At 37.9% G+C, this 19285-nt stretch overlaps 1 protein-coding gene across 1 annotated transcript in view; it reads right to left on the minus strand.

The window, feature by feature from the left end:
- Window positions 1–1138: 1138 nt before the first annotated feature.
- The window catches only part of clybl (citrate lyase beta like), a 73604-nt gene continuing 55457 nt past the window's right edge, over window positions 1139–19285 (minus strand). The window contains exons 4-8 of the mRNA XM_065251772.2: window positions 13523–13624; window positions 12805–12898; window positions 12504–12671; window positions 5690–5814; window positions 1139–4587 (exon numbers count right to left, since the gene is read on the minus strand). Of these exons, the coding sequence (XP_065107844.1) occupies window positions 4492–4587; window positions 5690–5814; window positions 12504–12671; window positions 12805–12898; window positions 13523–13624 (585 nt within the window). The 3' untranslated portion in view covers window positions 1139–4491. The remainder of the gene's footprint in view (window positions 4588–5689; window positions 5815–12503; window positions 12672–12804; window positions 12899–13522; window positions 13625–19285) is intronic.

The raw sequence follows: 19285 nt of genomic DNA on the forward strand, positions 1-19285 counted from the left end.
GGTGGTCACGCAAAGAGCACTTTAGCAGAACTTGACTCCAGGCAAGGCGATGAAGCATCGGCTCGTATTCACATTTGCGCGGCAAGCATAACTTGATACCTGATAAGGGTTACTATTGAATTACTTAATATTATTAGGTTACAATTTAGATGACACTATATATACTGTAACAAAAGCTTAAAGCATTATAGAATAGCAGATGCTTTAAATATTAGATTTTTGGTGAGACGATGACTAAACAAATATGTCATTTTCTTGCACATCTTTTAAATAGATGTTTTAGATACTCAAATCAGGTTCATTCGCCTTTAGTCCTCTGAGAACACCTGTTACTTATTATAATTAGTAAGTACAGCTATGACCAGACAAGAACCCATATGAGTATATATTGATCATATATTCATATCCACTGGTCTGTCTGGATGCATCTGGACCGTTCAAGGGGGGTTCAACAGCAAAAGTCTTAACAGCCAAGAAGCAATAAATGTCGCCTTTATGAACAGCCATTCTCTTTCTGCCCCCAATTTTGACAGCATCCGGCGGCACACTTCTTAAAGTTCTGTTCTTCTTTCATCAGAAAGCCAGTGGGTGAGATGGTACTAGCTGCGCCAAGCAGTCAAGATACACAGCAAGCTCACCAGCACTCAAAAGCCTATCTCGTTTATCGCATCCATGAAAGATATCGCGCAATTGTTTTAATTTCTCCCTAATTCATGAGCAGTTCTGTGATAATGAGCCAGCCGCCATAATATACATAAAACCATGATGCTCTGATTATCCTGGAGGCTACGCGACAATTGCACCATTTTGTCACAACAGAAGGAAAAGTGAATTTGAAGGGGGGCTGCCATGGGCCTGTAATTGGGGAATCCACCCATGGGTTGTTCCGAAGACTGAACAGTGAGGTGGAAATTACATCTGCCCGTATTCCAAGGAAAAAATATTTAAAAATAATCATCGGGGTGCAGGATAAACTCCTAAACTTTGACAATTATTTTTCATCATGCAGTCATTCACATCTGTTCAAAAAACGTGACAACAGTAATAACAGTAATAATAAAGTTGTGAATTACTATAATTATCAATGTTTATCTTAATATTATAATGCTAAAAACGAACACAACAACAACCTAAAACAATACAATTTTAAACTATAATAGTATCTAATTGGGGTTTAAATAAATAAATAAATTACCAGGAGACTGATGGTGAGTTAACTTTGATTGACAACGCATAAACAAACAACCTTTGACGTTATTACTATTAATTATAACAAATGGTTAGAAAAGAAATAAAGGGTTTAAACATGAAAAGTTTATAAAGACTTTTTGTCGCACTGTAAGGAGTGTGATTTACGTGGCCCCTCCACTCGAAGCCATGGCAACCGCAGACAAAGACCGGAGGAGGTTTGCTGGGGTTTGTCCTTTGATCTGTCTCCATTTCAAATAAAGAGTCAGCTCAAAGTCTTCGGTTATTCAGAAACAACTATCCTCCACTCAAGCAGCCCCCCGAAACATAACTGTTACGATACAGGAATAAATAAATATTTAAAATGTTTAATTTATATAATAACAGTGAAAATTGTGAAATCTTTCACTAAATAAATAAACAAAAACGAATATGTCATATAAAAAATGTGCTGATGTCTGTCTGATGCGTTCATAGGTTACTACCATAATCATACAACAAGTTTTATTTTTGTAGCAATAGCATTAAAGGGAAATATAAAGAATATTAAAAAAGATTAAAAAAAGGTTTTTTTTTTTAAATAGGCTACATTTGGGGGGAAATGCTATAAACGGGTTATAAACGCGTCTGTACACGAACCCAAGCAACTTTTAAAGCTATTTTTGCAATCATCACCAATTAATCTAAGAAAAACATGTTTAAATAATTTAATATTTTTAAAACATTGCCATTTTGCCCCAAGTGCTTTTATTTTTAAATGATTATTTTTTGAAAGATATTTAAGCTAACATGATTGTTAAAATAACACATGCGTTTGGTTTTTGCTGTTAACGTCGAGCTTAATATTGATATTAATCCAAAATGATTTTAAATAATCACATTTGCGAATGTTTTTGCTGTAGACCTACTCTGTTATTCTATGTTATCCTAACAAAGACTCTTTATAGCATTATTAGAGTTCAATTTTACTCATTAGCCCTATTGCCAATAAATTCAATTTCATTTCAATTAGACATTATTTCCAAAACGGTAACCGCCTGCTCCTGTTGTAAACGATTGGTTTTATTGCAGTGGAATCATCTTTGTTGAAATGAGTTTGTCATATATTGTCTAGTAAAAGAATGAAGTCATTATTGGGAGATCCCTTGGCGAGAAATTAGGCGAGCAAAATCCTTTCTGCCACACGGGTCCCATTGAGATTAATGAAAAATATGTAAAACGTTTCCTTTTAATTTTCCTCAGAAAGCACTTTGCATACATGCATTTTCTCCGCTGGGTTGATATCAGATAATTTATGAGAGCAATCTCAGCACATAACCATCAGGACTGTGTTTCAAGCCTAATTGAGTGCTGTCAAGATTAGGTAAGGTCCTATTCGTGTTAATTGTATTGTACTCTCTTTGGGAATACTAGTAAATGTATTTAAATAATTCTGCCTTGTGAGCTGAAAAGATTATGTCAAGTTAGAAGCATAATAGAAATGTCATGAAAAATGACAAAGAATTAGAAGTTGCATTTCACTGATCCGTGGAGCGGAGTCCTCAAATCCCTTAAACCTTGCACATATCAGTTTCAGGATAATAAATAAAATGAACAATGCCTGTGGGTCAGGATTAATTCTATTAATTTCACTTTACATTTAAATAAGCTGCTAATAATAAAATCAACACATTCATGGGTAACAGTAAAGAAAAAAATAAACATTTAATAAAGGCAACCCTTAAAAATTGCCACCTTTAGTTTTATATCAATCAACAATCAAATGTCTATCATACAGATTTCCTACAGAGGGTTATGTTACAAATTTAAGGGTCAGCATCACCCGAGCTTATGCGTGACCGTGTTGTGGTTAGTCTAATTTAGCTGTTCCTATGTTAGTCTTTAACCAAATCATGCTTTTCTGAGTAAAATAAACTGCTTTGCTTAAATAATACAGGACGGCTTTGGATGAATCTTTTAGCTTTCTACACTGGCCTATTGATCCTATGTCTCTGATTGGAAGTCATTAGGAGCGCTTAAGAGAGCAAAAGGCCTTGTCCAACATGAGTCCAAAAAGAAGATTCCAAAGAAAATGTAAAATAAATGAGCGCAAAAGGCAAAGAGCACAGGGGAGAGGGTACAGGAGACAAGCGTGGGACAAGTGCCAGGCCGTCAGCTTACTGTCTGTCTTTAGGGCTGCTCACAGCAGCGATTTCCATCTTTCTGTCTGCTGGCACAGAGCTCGACCCGAGACTCTCACCGCAGACACTATTGATCACGCTTTATGTAGAGGCCTTCATTACCATAGTGACCAACTAAACCATCAACCATTCCCCCACCCCCATCCCAGACAAATCTATTCTGCCAAAGATCTCATCGGCCCGTGGGAGCCGAAGACCAGCAGCAAAAAGTGGGAACGGAGTTTACTGTAGGATGCATTCATGACAAATGACAAAAAAAAAAAAAAAATCAGAACAACAACAACACGCTTGAGGGTAATAAGGATGGTCATTCATTGGAAATGACATCCTGGAGCTTTATTTGAAAAGAGGCATTCTTGACAAAGTGTGTGCGTGGAACAGTGATGAAATGGGCAACGGCGGCACGTCTTTACAGCACCCGGGCACGTTCGAGGCGATTCAGGAGCTGGATGGAGAGGTGGGACCCGCTGACCGGGTAACAAAGCCAAGGAAAGCACGAAAAACTGCTGATATTTACATAGAGCGAAAAGGACAAACTGCAGAGCCCTTTGTATACATGTTTGTGAGCGAGGGAGCGAGCGTGTGGCGTGCCACTGAGCAGGTCAGCTCAGAGCCAGACCGCAGACGCATTCAGACCTTAAAGTCCCTTGAAACAAAGGCCTACAATTTAGAGCAGGCTCGCAGACTTATTCTCTCTCTGTTGGTTTTGGTAAATTCATGGAGGCTTCTTGGCAAATAGGACTTTGATGTGCAGCGGCCTGGAGCAGCCTTCAGGCTGAATGGAAGCTCAACGGCAGGGCAGCTCTGTTTGGTTGCCCTTTCACTGGCACACACAACCTTTGCCACGGACAATCATCCGCTTTGACGCAAGAGGCGCAGGGGGTGGACACCGCGTACACAAACAACAAATTAACACACAAATGCAACATTATAACACATTTCGTCAAAATAATTAACTTCAAACACAATAATTAAACAGATCTTCAGAAAAATGGATCTCTGAAACCAAAAGTTCTCTGCTGCTGGTTAAACAATGCACAGGTAGATTTCAGGGTGTTGATGTGAAGTGCAAGGCGCAACCAGCGTGGTGCAGATTTTGATGTCTGAGGAAGTCGGGTTTGCATCAGTTTCCCCGAACAGCTGAAGATAACGTGACAATGTTCTGAGCTTGCTTCAGAGATGGCATGTCAATCATACTGCCATGAAAGGTGAAGGCTCCCTGAGGAGAAGAGAACAGAGCACTGGTTGAATAAAATAAAGTCCGCTGACATATTGTCTGAAATATATACAACACAAACACCTTTATTAGCATACAAATAATTTTTTTTGACTATATATAATAAAGATATAAACATCACAAATACAAGAAAACTATTTTTAGCAGTAGATCAATAAATTAATGTTAGATTTAAGTTGTGTTTAACTAATTGTGTTTCCCTTATTGAAACCAAACTTTGTACATGAACTTGGGACTCCAATGTGAGGATGCAGAACATAAAAAAACATTCTAAAATGTTTTGCCGCCAAACAGGAAGTCGTTCATATCTCAGAAATGCTTTCAGGTATTGAAACCAAACTTTGTACATAAACTTGCGACTCCAATGTGCACAAGATAAAAAACTAAATCGGCAGCACCAGAGCAAGCACACTTTCGCAGTTCCTCTGGAAATGCATTTTCTAGTTTAAGATTGCAAGCAAAAAATGCAGCACTGACAAAATGAAGTCTGTTTTAAGACGTTTTTTATTTAGCTTACTTAATAATAACCTCTTAAGATGAAGGGGCTAAATGAAGTATACTACAAAAAAAAAAAAACTACACATTTACTCAGCTGTATAAGAGTATGTTAATGTTGGCGCCATGCTAAAAATGCAATGGTGACATGCACTTAAACCTCAGGTGTGTATTATACAAATATTTTCTGTAACAAATCTGCAAGAAGATTGAAAAGCGTATGGAAAAATGGTGGCAGAGCTCAAGTAAATCAAGCAACTGCGTCCAGGAATCTTGGCTAGACGGAGAAGTGAGGAGTGAGGAGAGGGATGCTGACGCACCCCCCAGGCCATCCTTAGCGTAAGAATTACTGGCAGATTGTACATTACTAGCACATCTCAGACACGCGCAGCCCTACCGAGCAGAAAACGCAGGACTCAATGATGCACTAAATTAGGAACTATAATATTCGACACCTCATTTGCTTTCCTTCGTCGGGAGCTTGAAAGATACAGTGCAGCATGGGTCGCGGAAGACGTCTTGATGTTACGCCACGCTGGAAAATAGTACAGATCTCTGTATGGAAGCTCAGGGACTAGCGAGTGTTTACCTTTCCCAAGTTCTGATGCTCCTCGAACGCAGCGATCAGCTCCATGGCCCACTTAACTCTCGCTGGACTGGGGGCAAATTCTTCTTGAACAACTTGGATTTGGTTGGGGTGGATCACTTGCTTTCCTAGAAAGAAGCGAATACAAGAAAACTGACACGCAATATAAACACTAGATTGCTTTGATCATGTAGATACCAGATAACGATAAAGAAATTTTTAAATGAACAAAACATAATGCTATGTTTTAATTTCACACCATGATGCATACGGAACAAATCTAGAGACCCTTAGTGGGGGGACAACCAAGATGGGTAAGGGCCAAAGGGCTCGACTCTATGGTATAGCTGACATATTGGGCCCAAGGGAGCAGGGTGCACAGTATTCTTTTTCAATTTAAGCAAGACCCCTGTAACCAACCACTGGTTATATGTAGATTATTTAAAGCCTACAAATTATCTAACACAGAAGCTTTAAATCAAAATCAAATGTAGTGTAAAAACTCGAAAAAACATTAAAGGGGCCATGGCATGAAAATCTGACTTTTTCCATGTTTAAGTGCTATGATTGGGTCCCCAGCGCTTCTATCAACCTAGAAAATGTGAAAAAGATCAACCCAGAAATTTAGTTTTGGTAAACCATTCTCTACAAGCACATGAAAAAATAGGTCGTTGAAATTTGGCTCTCCTTATGATGTCATAAGGAGCTCTTATTATAATAATACCACCCCTTTATCTGCACTATCCAACCACAGCACTGCCATTTAGTGCAGAGTAAAGCACAATTGAGTTTTAATTGCAACAAACCACCATCATTGTGATCAGTGTTTGAATTTCATCAGATCATTTGCATTTTAAAGGACACACCCAAAACGGCACATTTTTGCACACACCTACGAAGTGGCAATTTTAACATGTTATAATAAATAACCTATATGGTATTTTGTGATAAAACTTCACATAAGTGCTCTGGAGACACCAAAGATTTATTTGACATCTAAAAAAAGTATTGTGCCATGGCCCCTTTAAAACAGGGAACACAGTATAGACAGTTTCATCTGACACACGTGCGGTGACGTGATACGCGTCTGGTTGGAACTTTACTTCCGTTTCAGTTTTTTAAATGGTCTGACTAGTTGCTAAACTGAACTTTTGTACAAATACCTCATCGAAAATAACAAATTTTTTGTTTTCCTAGGTAATCTACATGTTGCTTATTTTGCTTGTTATATAAATAAACTACATTTAAAGTACTTTGTTGTTATTTAATCTTAGCAGAGTTTAGCGGAAGTTACGTGTTGACCACGAAAGCCGTTTGTTTATGTTGTTACTGCTGAAACTGTATATAAACTTTAAAAGCCAAGAAACGTAATATTCCACCAGTAGTCTTAACTGATTTGCTATAGGGTATCGTTGTGCGCACTTGCTGTAGTATACTACCCTTTAATTTAAACAGTAAGTCACTTACTACACCTTTAACAGTGAAATCCATTCTAAAACAATTTCACAGGAGGTGACTGAATTCTGTGCAACCTGAAAATGTAAGATTATTCCTGCAGGCGTGGTATAGGGACAGGAATTTGTGGGTATTGGCTCCTCTTTGTCCAAGAGGGAATTTAAGGACACAGCAGGGATGACGGATGCTATGAATTATGGGTGTCATCCCGATTTTCGCCTTGTGCCCCGCTGAACTCCAAACTTTACTGCACGCTTAGTTACACTCTCAATCTGAGGCCGCCTCTGTGAGATTTCACTCGCTGTTTTTATTACAGACTGTGTGTGAGCTGCTCACACGCACACACACACACAGACAGGAAATTCAATACACACTTCATTACAATCGTGCCTACACAAACGCAGATATAGATGTCATAAAGCAGCAAATTATATTTTGTGTGTTAATAAAATATTGATGGCCACTACAGTGGATGACTATGAAATTTTATGTGTGACCCTGGACAACAAATCCCGTCATAAGTAGCATGGGTATATTTGTAGCAATAGCCAACAATACATTGCATGGGTCAAAATGATAGATTTTTCTTTTATGTAAGGATCCATGAAGTTATTTTGTAAATTTCCTACCGTAAATATGTAAATACTTTATTTATTAGAGTGGATGCAGTTGCCAAGGACCTCATTTGGAAAACTTTAAAGGCAATTTTCTCCATATGTTGAATTTTTTTGCACCCTCAGATCAATGGAAAGATTATTTATTCAAATGATGTATATAAAAGAATTTACGCTTATGACTGGTTTTGTGGTCCAGGGTCACATATTTATATATAAAGTCAACATCAAGGACATCAAGGAAATTCGATCGATTAAAATGATTTCTCTCTTTAGTTCCCACATCTTCATGTCTTAATTTCATTTTCAATTATTCAGTTTCATCTGTGAGGTATTTTCACATCTTTTTCCTCAGCTTTACTTTGGAGCATCGACTAAGAAGCTAAAACGGATTATGGCCAAGGCACCAGAAACCTTATTCTCAAAAATAACATCTGTCCAGTATTACGCCAAGATTATCAGGGACATGTTCCCAGATCAAACTTCTGGGTTATGAAACTCCATTTGAGATGTGACAGCAGGCACTGTTATTTTTCTGCTTTAGCTCGTCTCCGAAGAATAAACAATGTAAGGTAGCTAGCTGGCCGTCACCGAATTTAATACATGAGAAAACCATTAGCTCCATCTGTGAGTCTTACCTCGGTTGACCTCACAGAAACAAGCCTCTGCCATGTGTTATCCATTCCAGTTCACACATAATTCAGCACACAATGTTACATATTGCAGCATAATGTCAGTCACATGTTAACACGCTCATGCCATGCAGGTGTTACTTTCTTTTACACATTGTCAAAAACAAATATGGCACCGCGTTCCCACATGGCAATTGAGAGTGAATGAGGCGTTGGGTTAAAGCAAGGCATGCGCTTCAATATAAATAAACCAAAGCAGCTTGGTGACTATTCTTTTCTTATTCAGCCACAGTGCCGCAGACGGACGAATGGTGGAGGCTGAAGACCAGAGCGTACGTGTACCATCCCTCTGCGGGTCTGGAGGAGATGGCCTGTTGGATCAAACCTTAAAGCCGAGGCTCAAGGTCCGTGTTTGTGACGCCCATCCCAGAAAAGACTGGCAGGGGGTAGTTCCCTCACATCAACAAAATATGCCCCTTCCCCAGACTGCCACCTGTTCAGGAGCGCTCTGTTCTGAGCCAGCTAGTGACAGAGTGAGCAGAGGGGGCGTGGTGAGGCCTTATGCCACACTGCCATTGGCCTGCCATGGGCGCATCATTATTGCTTCCTAATGCCAACCGGCCAATCATGGGGTGCCATCTGGTTTGGGTATGTCTGGTTGGCTCACTACCATTTAGCAAAGGGGTCCTGATGGTTTTCAAATCTATCAAAGACATATCTATGAAAAAATAAATGGCAAACAAATAAATGTGCTACATAAATAAATGTTTTTTTTCTTACAATATAGCGAAATATCACTGATATGAAGTAACATGAGGTTATTGTAGTAAAATAGCCACTAACTTATATATATATATATATATATAACTTATAACACTTTATTGTGGGGAACACATATTCACTATATACTGAGGTTTTTGCCTCAAATAAACTAACCTAATACCTCTTATTAATGCCTAGTAAGTTAGCTGTTGTAAAGTTTAAGTTTAGTTATCAGGTAAGATTAAGGGATGTAGAATATGGTCATGCAAAATAAAGCATGTGCTTATTAACACTAGTAAACACCTAGTAAAAAGTAAGAACTGGTCCTCATACTAAATTGTTAGAAATAAAACAAAGAAATAACAGGAATAATAATCAAAATACAAAAAATTAAAGAAAAACTTAATTTGAACATCTAAATGCTTAATACGATTAAAAAAGTACCTTTTATTGTCTTTGTAGTAGACGTTTTATTTATTTTTATTTTAATGTCTTATTTATTACACAAAAATATATGTGTACTCAATAATGCATCTAAAGTTATAAACAGGGAGTTCAGGGGCAATAAAAAAATGCTTGGACACAATGTGGTGTGACACATAAGAGTCGATAAAATACATGTTGATGCTCATCTGATTTTTTAAATTATATCTAAACCTTTCCTTTTTTACAGCAGATTCAATCTTTATTTATATTGTTAAAAATGTATTCATTGTAAATAATTTTTTTTACATTAATTAACTAATTATTCGATTGCCATGCAATGTCTCAAATTATTTCTGAAATAATCATAAAACACCAAAATATAGATAGATAGACAGGCAGAAAGACATAGATAGAGACAGACAGAAAAACAGACATATAGATAAAAAGTGGTTTAAATAAACCTTATTAATATTACAAAATAATCTATGAACGTTAGATTACATGTAAACAAGTAAAAGATTTGTTCCTGCCCCAATGCACTGTTCATGCCACGCATTCATAACAACCTAAGGATATTTATCAGCATGTAATTTCAATTTCCTATTTTCCTACAAACACATGCACACACATTTCACACTGAGGGTGTAACACTGTAAACAGTGTTTCTGTAGGCCTCCACACACAGAGACTAGCAGTGGCAAATGGGGTGGTGTGAGCTCAAGGCACACGATAGAGAGCTGCTCTGATTCAGACTCACACAAGAGGCAGAAGAGAGTCATCAAACCCGACTCCACCTGCCTAATGACAGGCTGCCGAACGGAGCCCCGCTGATGGCCCGCAACATGGCGCGATCAAGACTTGCCACCAAGAAAATATAAACACTATTTCCAAAGATTTTCTTGGATAGCACCAGCCAAAAAAAATTATAAGAAATAAGGAAGTTCTTCATGTAAACCTTACAAGAATGCTAAAGTTCCTAGAACAAAATCAGTAAAACTATTAAAAATATTTTTAAATTTAAGTCTGTTACAGTTTAAATCTGATTAATTTGTTTAGTATGATAGCTGATCAAGTAGTAGTCTATCACTTCATAATTTTACAATAATAATAATAACTTTAGCACATATGGCATTTTGGCAGAATCTATAGATGCCACGGGATGGCATTCAAAAATTAATGTTCCTAAATATTTTTAGCAGAATTATTTTTGTTGAATAAATTTAATAACTAGAATTAACAATAAATTAAAATAAAATAACATATTGTTTATAATAAAATAACAAATAATGTGAATAGTGATAAATTTCAAAGAGACGCAAAAAAGAAAAAAAAAGAAAGAGATTAAAAGTGAGATCTTCAGAGCAGAGGAGTGCTGTGTTCTGCAGGAATGGCAGTTTAAGTGTATACAGGGATGTGCAGGGAGAACAGTGTGCATTCTGCAAACAGCAATTATATATTCATTAGCAGAGGCTCAGAGGAGGGCTGTGTCTCGCCTCCCGTGGCCAGTTACCCGCTCACCAGGACACAACACACACATACACGTTGCTTGGCTACAAACCCACATAGTGCCGAGCTGCAAACATACGTCTATCTCGCACACACACACTTGCAAGTAACGCATACACATACAGACAAATAAAAAGACAAGCATGCATGCGTACGCAGGCAAACAAAGTAAACTTTTTGCGGCACAACACAAAAACCTTCAAATTAACTGGGCAACACTACAAAAGGTTTTTAAAACAAGATAAAATTTTACATAAAGAACTCAACTCTTAACTTGACTGAAACGTAACAATTAGATTACCATATCTGATTAAAAAGGACTCAGCAGACTTTAAGACAAACGTCAAGTGGGTATCATTTGTATCCGCTTCTCAGAGAAAGTATTAACAGCAGTATGAGCTGTACAGCAGACAGCAAAATCTATTTTTAAGGTACTCATTTAATTGTTAAAATTTTGCAATTTTATTTTATTTTAATATCAGAATATCAGTAAGAAAAATAATAAGAAAACTCTGATATGCAATAGATAATGGTTATGCTGATCTCTGGAGTAAAACATCTCTATATTTACAGAGGCACGTACAACATACCTATATCGGAAGCGCTACCTGTATTACAAAATAAAAGTTTGTTGCCATTATTCAACCACTATTAGAAAGGAACTCAATGCACAGATGCAAGAAGAGGTGTGAAAGCTCATAAAATATTTTCCATTGAATTTTTTTAAGAGATACAGTACTGTGCAAAAGTCTTTGCAACCATGCCAACATTAGATTTGTGGTTTTTGCAATGTTATAGTGATCAAATATAATCAATTATCAGGTTCTTTATTAGAACACAATCAGAAAATACAGGAAATGTGTATGCAGTATTAAAAACGGTATAAAAGTGTCAAGTATTTAGGGTAAACTCCCCTTCCACTTGAGCAATAGCAGGAAACTGCAGGATCTCTTAAACCTAAATAAAATGATTTCTAATTCTAATCAAATAACTTCAGGACTTCGGTCTCCTCAAAAAAGCTCAAGATGTGTTTCGTGCCAAGAGAGGTCACACAAAATACTGACCGATGCCTGAAAATTGATTTTTTTATTTTATGTACATATTTCCTGTATTTTCTGTTTGTATCTTAATAAAAAGAGTGGAAAAATAAATATGGATGGACTTTGCTAAAACAACAAAGCTGGTGGTGGCCTAAAACTTTTGCACAGTACTGTATTTTTATTTATGGTTGTTGCCAATTATTGGTTATCTAACTTGTTTTACTCAGGCAGCAGCAGACATTTTTACCATTTAAATCAGAATATACATATGTGAGTAAATGTGCTTTCATTGAAATTCTGATTATTCTAGTATCGGGCCAGAATACAGTACAGTGAGTGAACAAAAAAAAAAACAAAACAACAACAGTAGCAGTCAGCATACCAGTGAATCCCATGAGCGCGCCCTCTCTGGCCTGATGCCTCAGCCCCTCCACATCCTGATAGTCGATGTAAACAAGGTCAATCGCCTGGAGCCCAAACGCTTTGGTGGTGACCACCACTTTTTGCCGCGCGTACAAGAGCTCTTTAGCATCTTTGGTACGTGTGGCTCCTACAGTTTAAAAAAAAACATGAACAAAGGTGTCATACAAAACATAACTGTGGTGAGTGATAATCTTAAATAATTAATGCAAACCTGCATTTTATATATAACATTATTAGCAATTATAAGAAAGACAGCAGACCTATGCTGGCACAGAAGTCATCTGAACCGAAGACAACGCCATCATGATGAAAACCTGCCTTTGGCCCAAAATCTCGAAGTGCTTCACACACTGCCTTCAAGAGAAGAAAATAAAAAGCGGTGTGTGTGTGACTGTGTCTGTGTGTCTGTGTGTGTTGGCACTCAATCAAGTCACCCAGTCAGTCGGCTCTAATTTTCCCCAAAACTCCCTTAATCGCTGCCCATGCCTCTCATATAGTGTTTCAAAATGGAACCTGATCAGATACAAAAAAAACCTACACACAATTAATGGCCTGATGCGTCCCTGTCCCCATGGATGGAGAAATCTAGAAATCTATGAAGAGTGTTCAAAGCCGAAACTAACCCAACTAAAACCGGTGAAAGTCTGGAATGTGATGTGACCGTGTCAGGCGTGGAGCAGATGGAATTTCTTGAATGCTTTTGTTGGGCTCCAAATTAATTTCACTTCTCGCTGTGACTCTGCAATATTTCCCTGTCTTGGCTCTGTGATACTGTCTAGCCAGCACAACAGAGGGTTTGGGGGAGGGGGAAAACGAAAATAATCAAGGGGAAAAAGAAGGAGCTGCATATTTTATAGGAACAAAAATTTCATTTATATATATATATATATATATATATATATATATATATATATAAAAATTTCTAAAGACACAAAGTAATCAAGGATGTGGTTTTATATAAGGTTTGTTGTTATTTACCTTCAAATTTAGCAGACCTACAGCTGTTTCCACAAAGGTGACCAAGCGGATGGGTTCCTTAAGCTCTCTGCCTTTTAGGTACTGCTGAAACCTGTCAACAAACTGAAACCGAGACACAAACACTTAAAATCACCTTTAAACAGATTACACGAAACCCATGCTAATTCAATTTAAAAACCTCTGACTTGGTGGTTAGCAGAAAGAAAAATATTGCTACAAAGACTCGACAGGATTCACAAAGTCTTCGTGTTTCACAGAAGCCCTTGAGATATACTACAGGTTCCTGTCTGAAATCACGGAGAAATGCTGAATATGAAAAGGGATTTGATTCGAGGTGTCTAGGAGTGCATTTCATTTCAGTTTAATGCAGAGCCTTCGCTTCCCCCGGTGAAAGGACTCGGTGTGTGACACGAAACTTCACCGCTCCATTCATTTTCCCGCTAATATTCGAGCTTACCTAAGAAGGCTTTAAAATGAAGTTTGGTTCTTTGAAGACCAAAGCGTTCAGATTTTTTCCAACAGACCAGTTCACAGCTAGCTGTGGACTGCCAGTGGGGTTGCCCAAATTCCAAAATCTATCATCTGGAAACACACAAAAGCTCCCTCTGTCAGATATTTTCTTTTAAAGCCTGTACCAAAAAAAGGAGGGGGGTGGAAATGAAAAAAAAAAACTCAAAGCAGAAAAGTGTAATTCCCTGTTCCCCATTCGTCTCTCTTTCACACATTGGGGACAGCAGATTAAAATAACCTCAGGTACGTCAAGGCTAGTTTTCCAAATAAAGGCAAAAATATCCCACACACACTTGTTTTATTAGCTCAAAGAATATGCCTTCATTGAGGGATTTTTTTTCTAATGGGGGAATTTTAATCATCTCCCCATTCAATCTCAGTAGGATAAATCATATCTGAGAGATTTGCATAAATATAAACCATCAAAGACTTTTCATCTTCAAAGGGGTTTTCAAGACCCAATAAGCTTTGTACTGTAATCATCTGAGGTCACAACCCTGCAGGGGTAACGCTGCTATGGCAACATAAAAACGCCAAAGGCTTAGCATAATATTCCCCTCGAACGCCAAAAAGGGAGGGAGAGGGATTGGCTTGTTTAGTGGCCCTTCCATTTCCTCACCATCTCTTTTATCAGATGCAACACACTGCCCTCTCCAACGGGCCCGTATTTTTGCACAAAAATTAAGCATTTATGTAGCCCTAAAAAAAACACAAAAATCTTTGCCACGACATGCGTCTCGAACAGCCGCCGTGCCAATGCGGTGCCACGAGAGACTATAAATTACAGGTGTGCTTTTATTGAGCTGATAAATCAGGACCGATCTGTCTCTTTCAATATTTACACAACCGCCAAAAACGCAGTAGTTCAGCTTAAACGGTAATACCACTCTCAGGTGTCAAGAGAAGAGGGCTTTTCCGGTCGTCAATAGCGCTATAGAGGCCAGACTACTTCAGTGGTCCTTCAGCCTTCTAAAACCCACACTTCTCAACAACAAGTGCCACATCAGCCCCATCCGGAAGAGAAAGACGCACGGATTTCAAGGCGAGGGAGCCGCTAGAGCGAAAAAGGCGGCAAGTGGATAAGTTTCAATTAATTCTCTTCAAAAGAGGGCCAGATTAAATGTTTCCGGCCTGCTGAAGTGCTCATTTCACCGTGTGGGGGTGAAGAGAATTAGGAGCGGACGGGGAGGGACGGGACTCGAGCTGGTTCTTTTCAGGACTCGGTAGTGTGGCGGCCAAAGAATGCGCACGGCTCTGAATCTGTGGGAGAATTGTCTGCGGACAAAAGGAGGAGGGGGGGAGAGTTACGCCTGTTATAGTCCAATAAGCCTTGTCAGTCAAATAAGCAGAAAGAGAGGAGAGAAAGGGAGAGTAGAAGATTTTCACACAAAAGGAAACAAGTAAGTCCATCTTTTAGCAACAAATCAGTCTAGAGGTTCCTCTGCTCATCTACGTGAAAAAAAAGGAAAGAAAATAAACAACAGAGGGATTTAGGGTCAGCAACAGAGAAGAGAAGAAGAGGAGGAGGAGGAGAGAGATAATCAGGCTTGTAGTGGTACGACTTTGTGTTGTGCGTTGGATTAGATACTCGCTGACTGCCTATCACAGACACAAGACACGCACAAAGGAGAGGGAAAGAGAGATATTTAATGCTACACAATAGCACTTGATAGCAGGTGATTATTGTGTGGCATCAAAAGAAAAAGAATGAACAATTTTCTTCATTTCAGAGTCAACCACTGGATTTGCCTATTTACTACTAATATCTCAAGTATGAAAAAAAGCTGATGATAATAATATTTATTGTTCTTGAAATGATTTTTCATGCAAAATGTATTAATAGTTACAGTACAATTTCTGCAAAAATACCATTGTTATTTCAGTTATTGTTACTAATGTAAAATTATAACGAACACAAACTGTATACACAACGTCTAAATTATTCTGAACTTATATTTTATTATGTTTAACCTCCTAAGACCCAAGCTTTGGTTTGGCTTGCATTTTAGATTTCTTCCAGCTATTTGGGGATAGGAAGAACCAATAAATATAATAAATATAATAACATGAAGCAGTGCAATTGTCCACGCTTGTGTACAACAGGTTCCAGTTAAACAGAAATATGTATTATGGTGCAAACAACAAAAAAAGTCTTATGAGGTTAAAGTGGAAGTATCATTAGCAAAACTGCAAACATAACAACAAAAGTTGCCCAAATTTATTTTAAAACGGGCACCTGAAACACTCCCCCCGTCAGCCATTGGATGAACACACAAATAGTTCCAGCCCTAAGTCACACCATTGGTTGAGTCTAGAGGTGTGTTCGACTTCATGCGGCGCTGTCCAGACAAACATTGGCTGGGTTGAAGCAGTGCATGCCGGTTAGAAATTTTGTCCGACTTGAGCTGGTGCCGAGTCATGAGACTGTGACACTAAAGAAATTTGGAGTTCATGATGAAGAACTGGTTACCATCTATACTGGGTACGTACGTCCAGTGTTAGAGTATGCAGTCCCAGTTTGGCATAATTCCTTGACCACTTATCAAATTAAAAGGTTGGAAAGAGTGCAGAAACGAGTTTGTAAAATCATACTGGGACGAAGGTACGAAGGATATTCTGATGCCCTCTCCTTTCTTGGACTGTGTACACTAGCAGAGAGACGAGACCAATTGTGCCTTGATTTTGCTAGGAAGCTATATAAGTCTAGCTTTAGAGATTGGCTACCACCACTCAGGGAGCAGCTGACTGGACGCCAGATGAGGAACTCTTCTAAACTGACAACCCCCAGATGCCGAACGGAACAATTCAGGAGATCACCTATTCCATATATGTGTAGACTTTTAAATGATTATGGATTTTAAATCGACTTTGTATACCTTTATTAAGTATTTTATTCTTCTTTTTCTTTTAATCTTGTATTGTAACTTGAGTAAATATGCTTTGACATTCATTGTAACAGCAAAATAATTCAGTGTCCCCTTATGACAAACGTCTTTGGGTACCTGTAACGATGCTGATAAAGTCAATAAACAACAATAAACAACAATAATAATAATAGGGGTGCGCGGGGCAAAAACTAATGCGGGGTTAGATGTAACACGGACCGTTTACATTGTTGCACAGGGTTGAGTGATATGTTTTTTCCATATGGTTTTCACGCTGACAAAAGATGGTCTCCCGCAAATTTATGGAATGGTATAACGTTTATCCATAGTTATTGATGAGTGTTTTGGTGGCATGTAAGTAAATTTTTTCATCATATGTTTTTTTCGGTTTCTAAGTTGCGTGTGTAAGATACCAAATCCAAGGCTATGTCATATTAATCAGTGTCTTGTTGACTAAAACATAGCATCATTTTGAAATATGTCTGCAGCTCTTAGCAACTTTTTTGGTAGGCGTGAAAATATTTTGACCCAGCGGGGTTAATTGTAACGCTGTGTTACAACTAACCCCTCAGCAATAACAATATTAAAACCGATAACGTTAGCGTAATTCTTGCCGTTGTCTTAAATAGGCTACACACGAATGATTGCTGGCTGCCAACAAAATTAATGTGCCTTTAATGTGAAATTAATGGCTTAAATCAGACTTTGATTTTCATTATCTCATACTTTGATTTTAAAACTTTAGTATGGTTTTTACAGACTGTGTCACATATAAAAATGTTTTTTTTGTCATAATTGTGCTGCTTTTCTCACATATTTAGACATTTGTATCTATTTATAATTGAACTATGGTTAGATGAGGGATGAATAGTGTAGATACCCATCTATTATAGACATATGAACAATATCCACTTCAAGTATATAGATAAAATACACTGGTCAACATTTGAAGTGGATCAAAACCTTTCCTAAAAGTTGTCTTAAAACCAATACCCAGTACCCGTTCTTGTCTTAGGACAAGTTTGATGAATGTTTTTGATCCACTTCAAATGTTGACTACTATAGTATTGAAATATTTGCCTGCAAACTTAATTTTTAGCAAATGTTACAACTTACCCGACCTATGGGGTAAGTTGTAACGTTTGCACTTTTGTCACGTTTGGTGTAATTGTCCAAGAATGCTAAGTGATAGAAACAAAATTTAAATGGTCATTTGTAGCAGATATGTGTGTGTTGCTTGTGTAAAAATATAATAAAATTAAACCAAAAAGCGTTAGGTTGTGTCCCACACCCCCTATAGGCTTATGTTTCCTGTTATTTTCGGGCATACAGTATAAACAGCAACTAAAATATTTTATTTAAAGAGTTACTATTTGCAACTTTAAATAAAATATTTTTTGATCTAATTTACGTCATTTGCAATTAAAAAAAGGAAACAAGGCGCACGTGTCACTACGGCAAGCAGCAGGCTCCGTCTTTAACTTCTCCCTTGATTGCAAATGCAAACGTCGCCGATTGGTCTGCGCTCTGCCACATGCACTCGAACACACCCCTGTCTTTGCTATGTTTGTAGTCACAGCATTTAAATAAACCTATGAATGGCTTAATTCTGTTTTTGGATACTAACCTGAATTGGACGAAACATAATTTTTAAATATAAAAACACCCACTTCCCTTTTAATGATTGTTTTACGACAGTACAGTTAATACCAAGATGCAAATTTACTGTATAGCAACAATTAAATATCAGGTGCTGTAAGGAACCGTATGACAATATAACTAAAATCAGAGCATAGAAAAATAGCAAAGACAAGCGAATCACTCTCTCTTTTCATGTTTGTCTCATGCCACTTTCAAAGCAGTGTGCCCATGTCAGGTCAGTGCTACACGACTTCCTCTCCGCTCACAATCCTCCGTATCCTGCTGCGGCTATGAGCTCGACCGTGTGCAAACCATGCGGAGTGCATGTTCTAACCCCCACCACATATGTGTACACCTTTTTTAACACACACACAACTCCCTGTGTATTAGCCAGTGTGACATATGTTTGGAGGTTGTATTGATTTTTGAGTGGCTATGTGGGGAGTGAATGACTGATATTCTGGTGAATGTTATTTTGAGAAAACTCTCAAAATGGAGTTTTTTCGTGTGGGGCTGAGAGGGGATTCCTTGCATTCAGTGTAGCAAAAAGTATTTGTATATATATATATATATATATATATATTTACATATATAATCTCTGATAATTTACACAAACGCCCGGTCTTCAAGTGCGCTTTCTTAAAACAACAGCATTGTTAATGGAATACTCACAGGGGATGTCAGACATTTTTGGAGGAAACAAAAACGCTAACAAACGCAAATGAGA

Source organism: Paramisgurnus dabryanus, chromosome 15, assembly GCF_030506205.2.
Source record: "Paramisgurnus dabryanus chromosome 15, PD_genome_1.1, whole genome shotgun sequence".
NCBI classification, from domain to species: Eukaryota; Metazoa; Chordata; class Actinopteri; order Cypriniformes; family Cobitidae; genus Paramisgurnus; species Paramisgurnus dabryanus.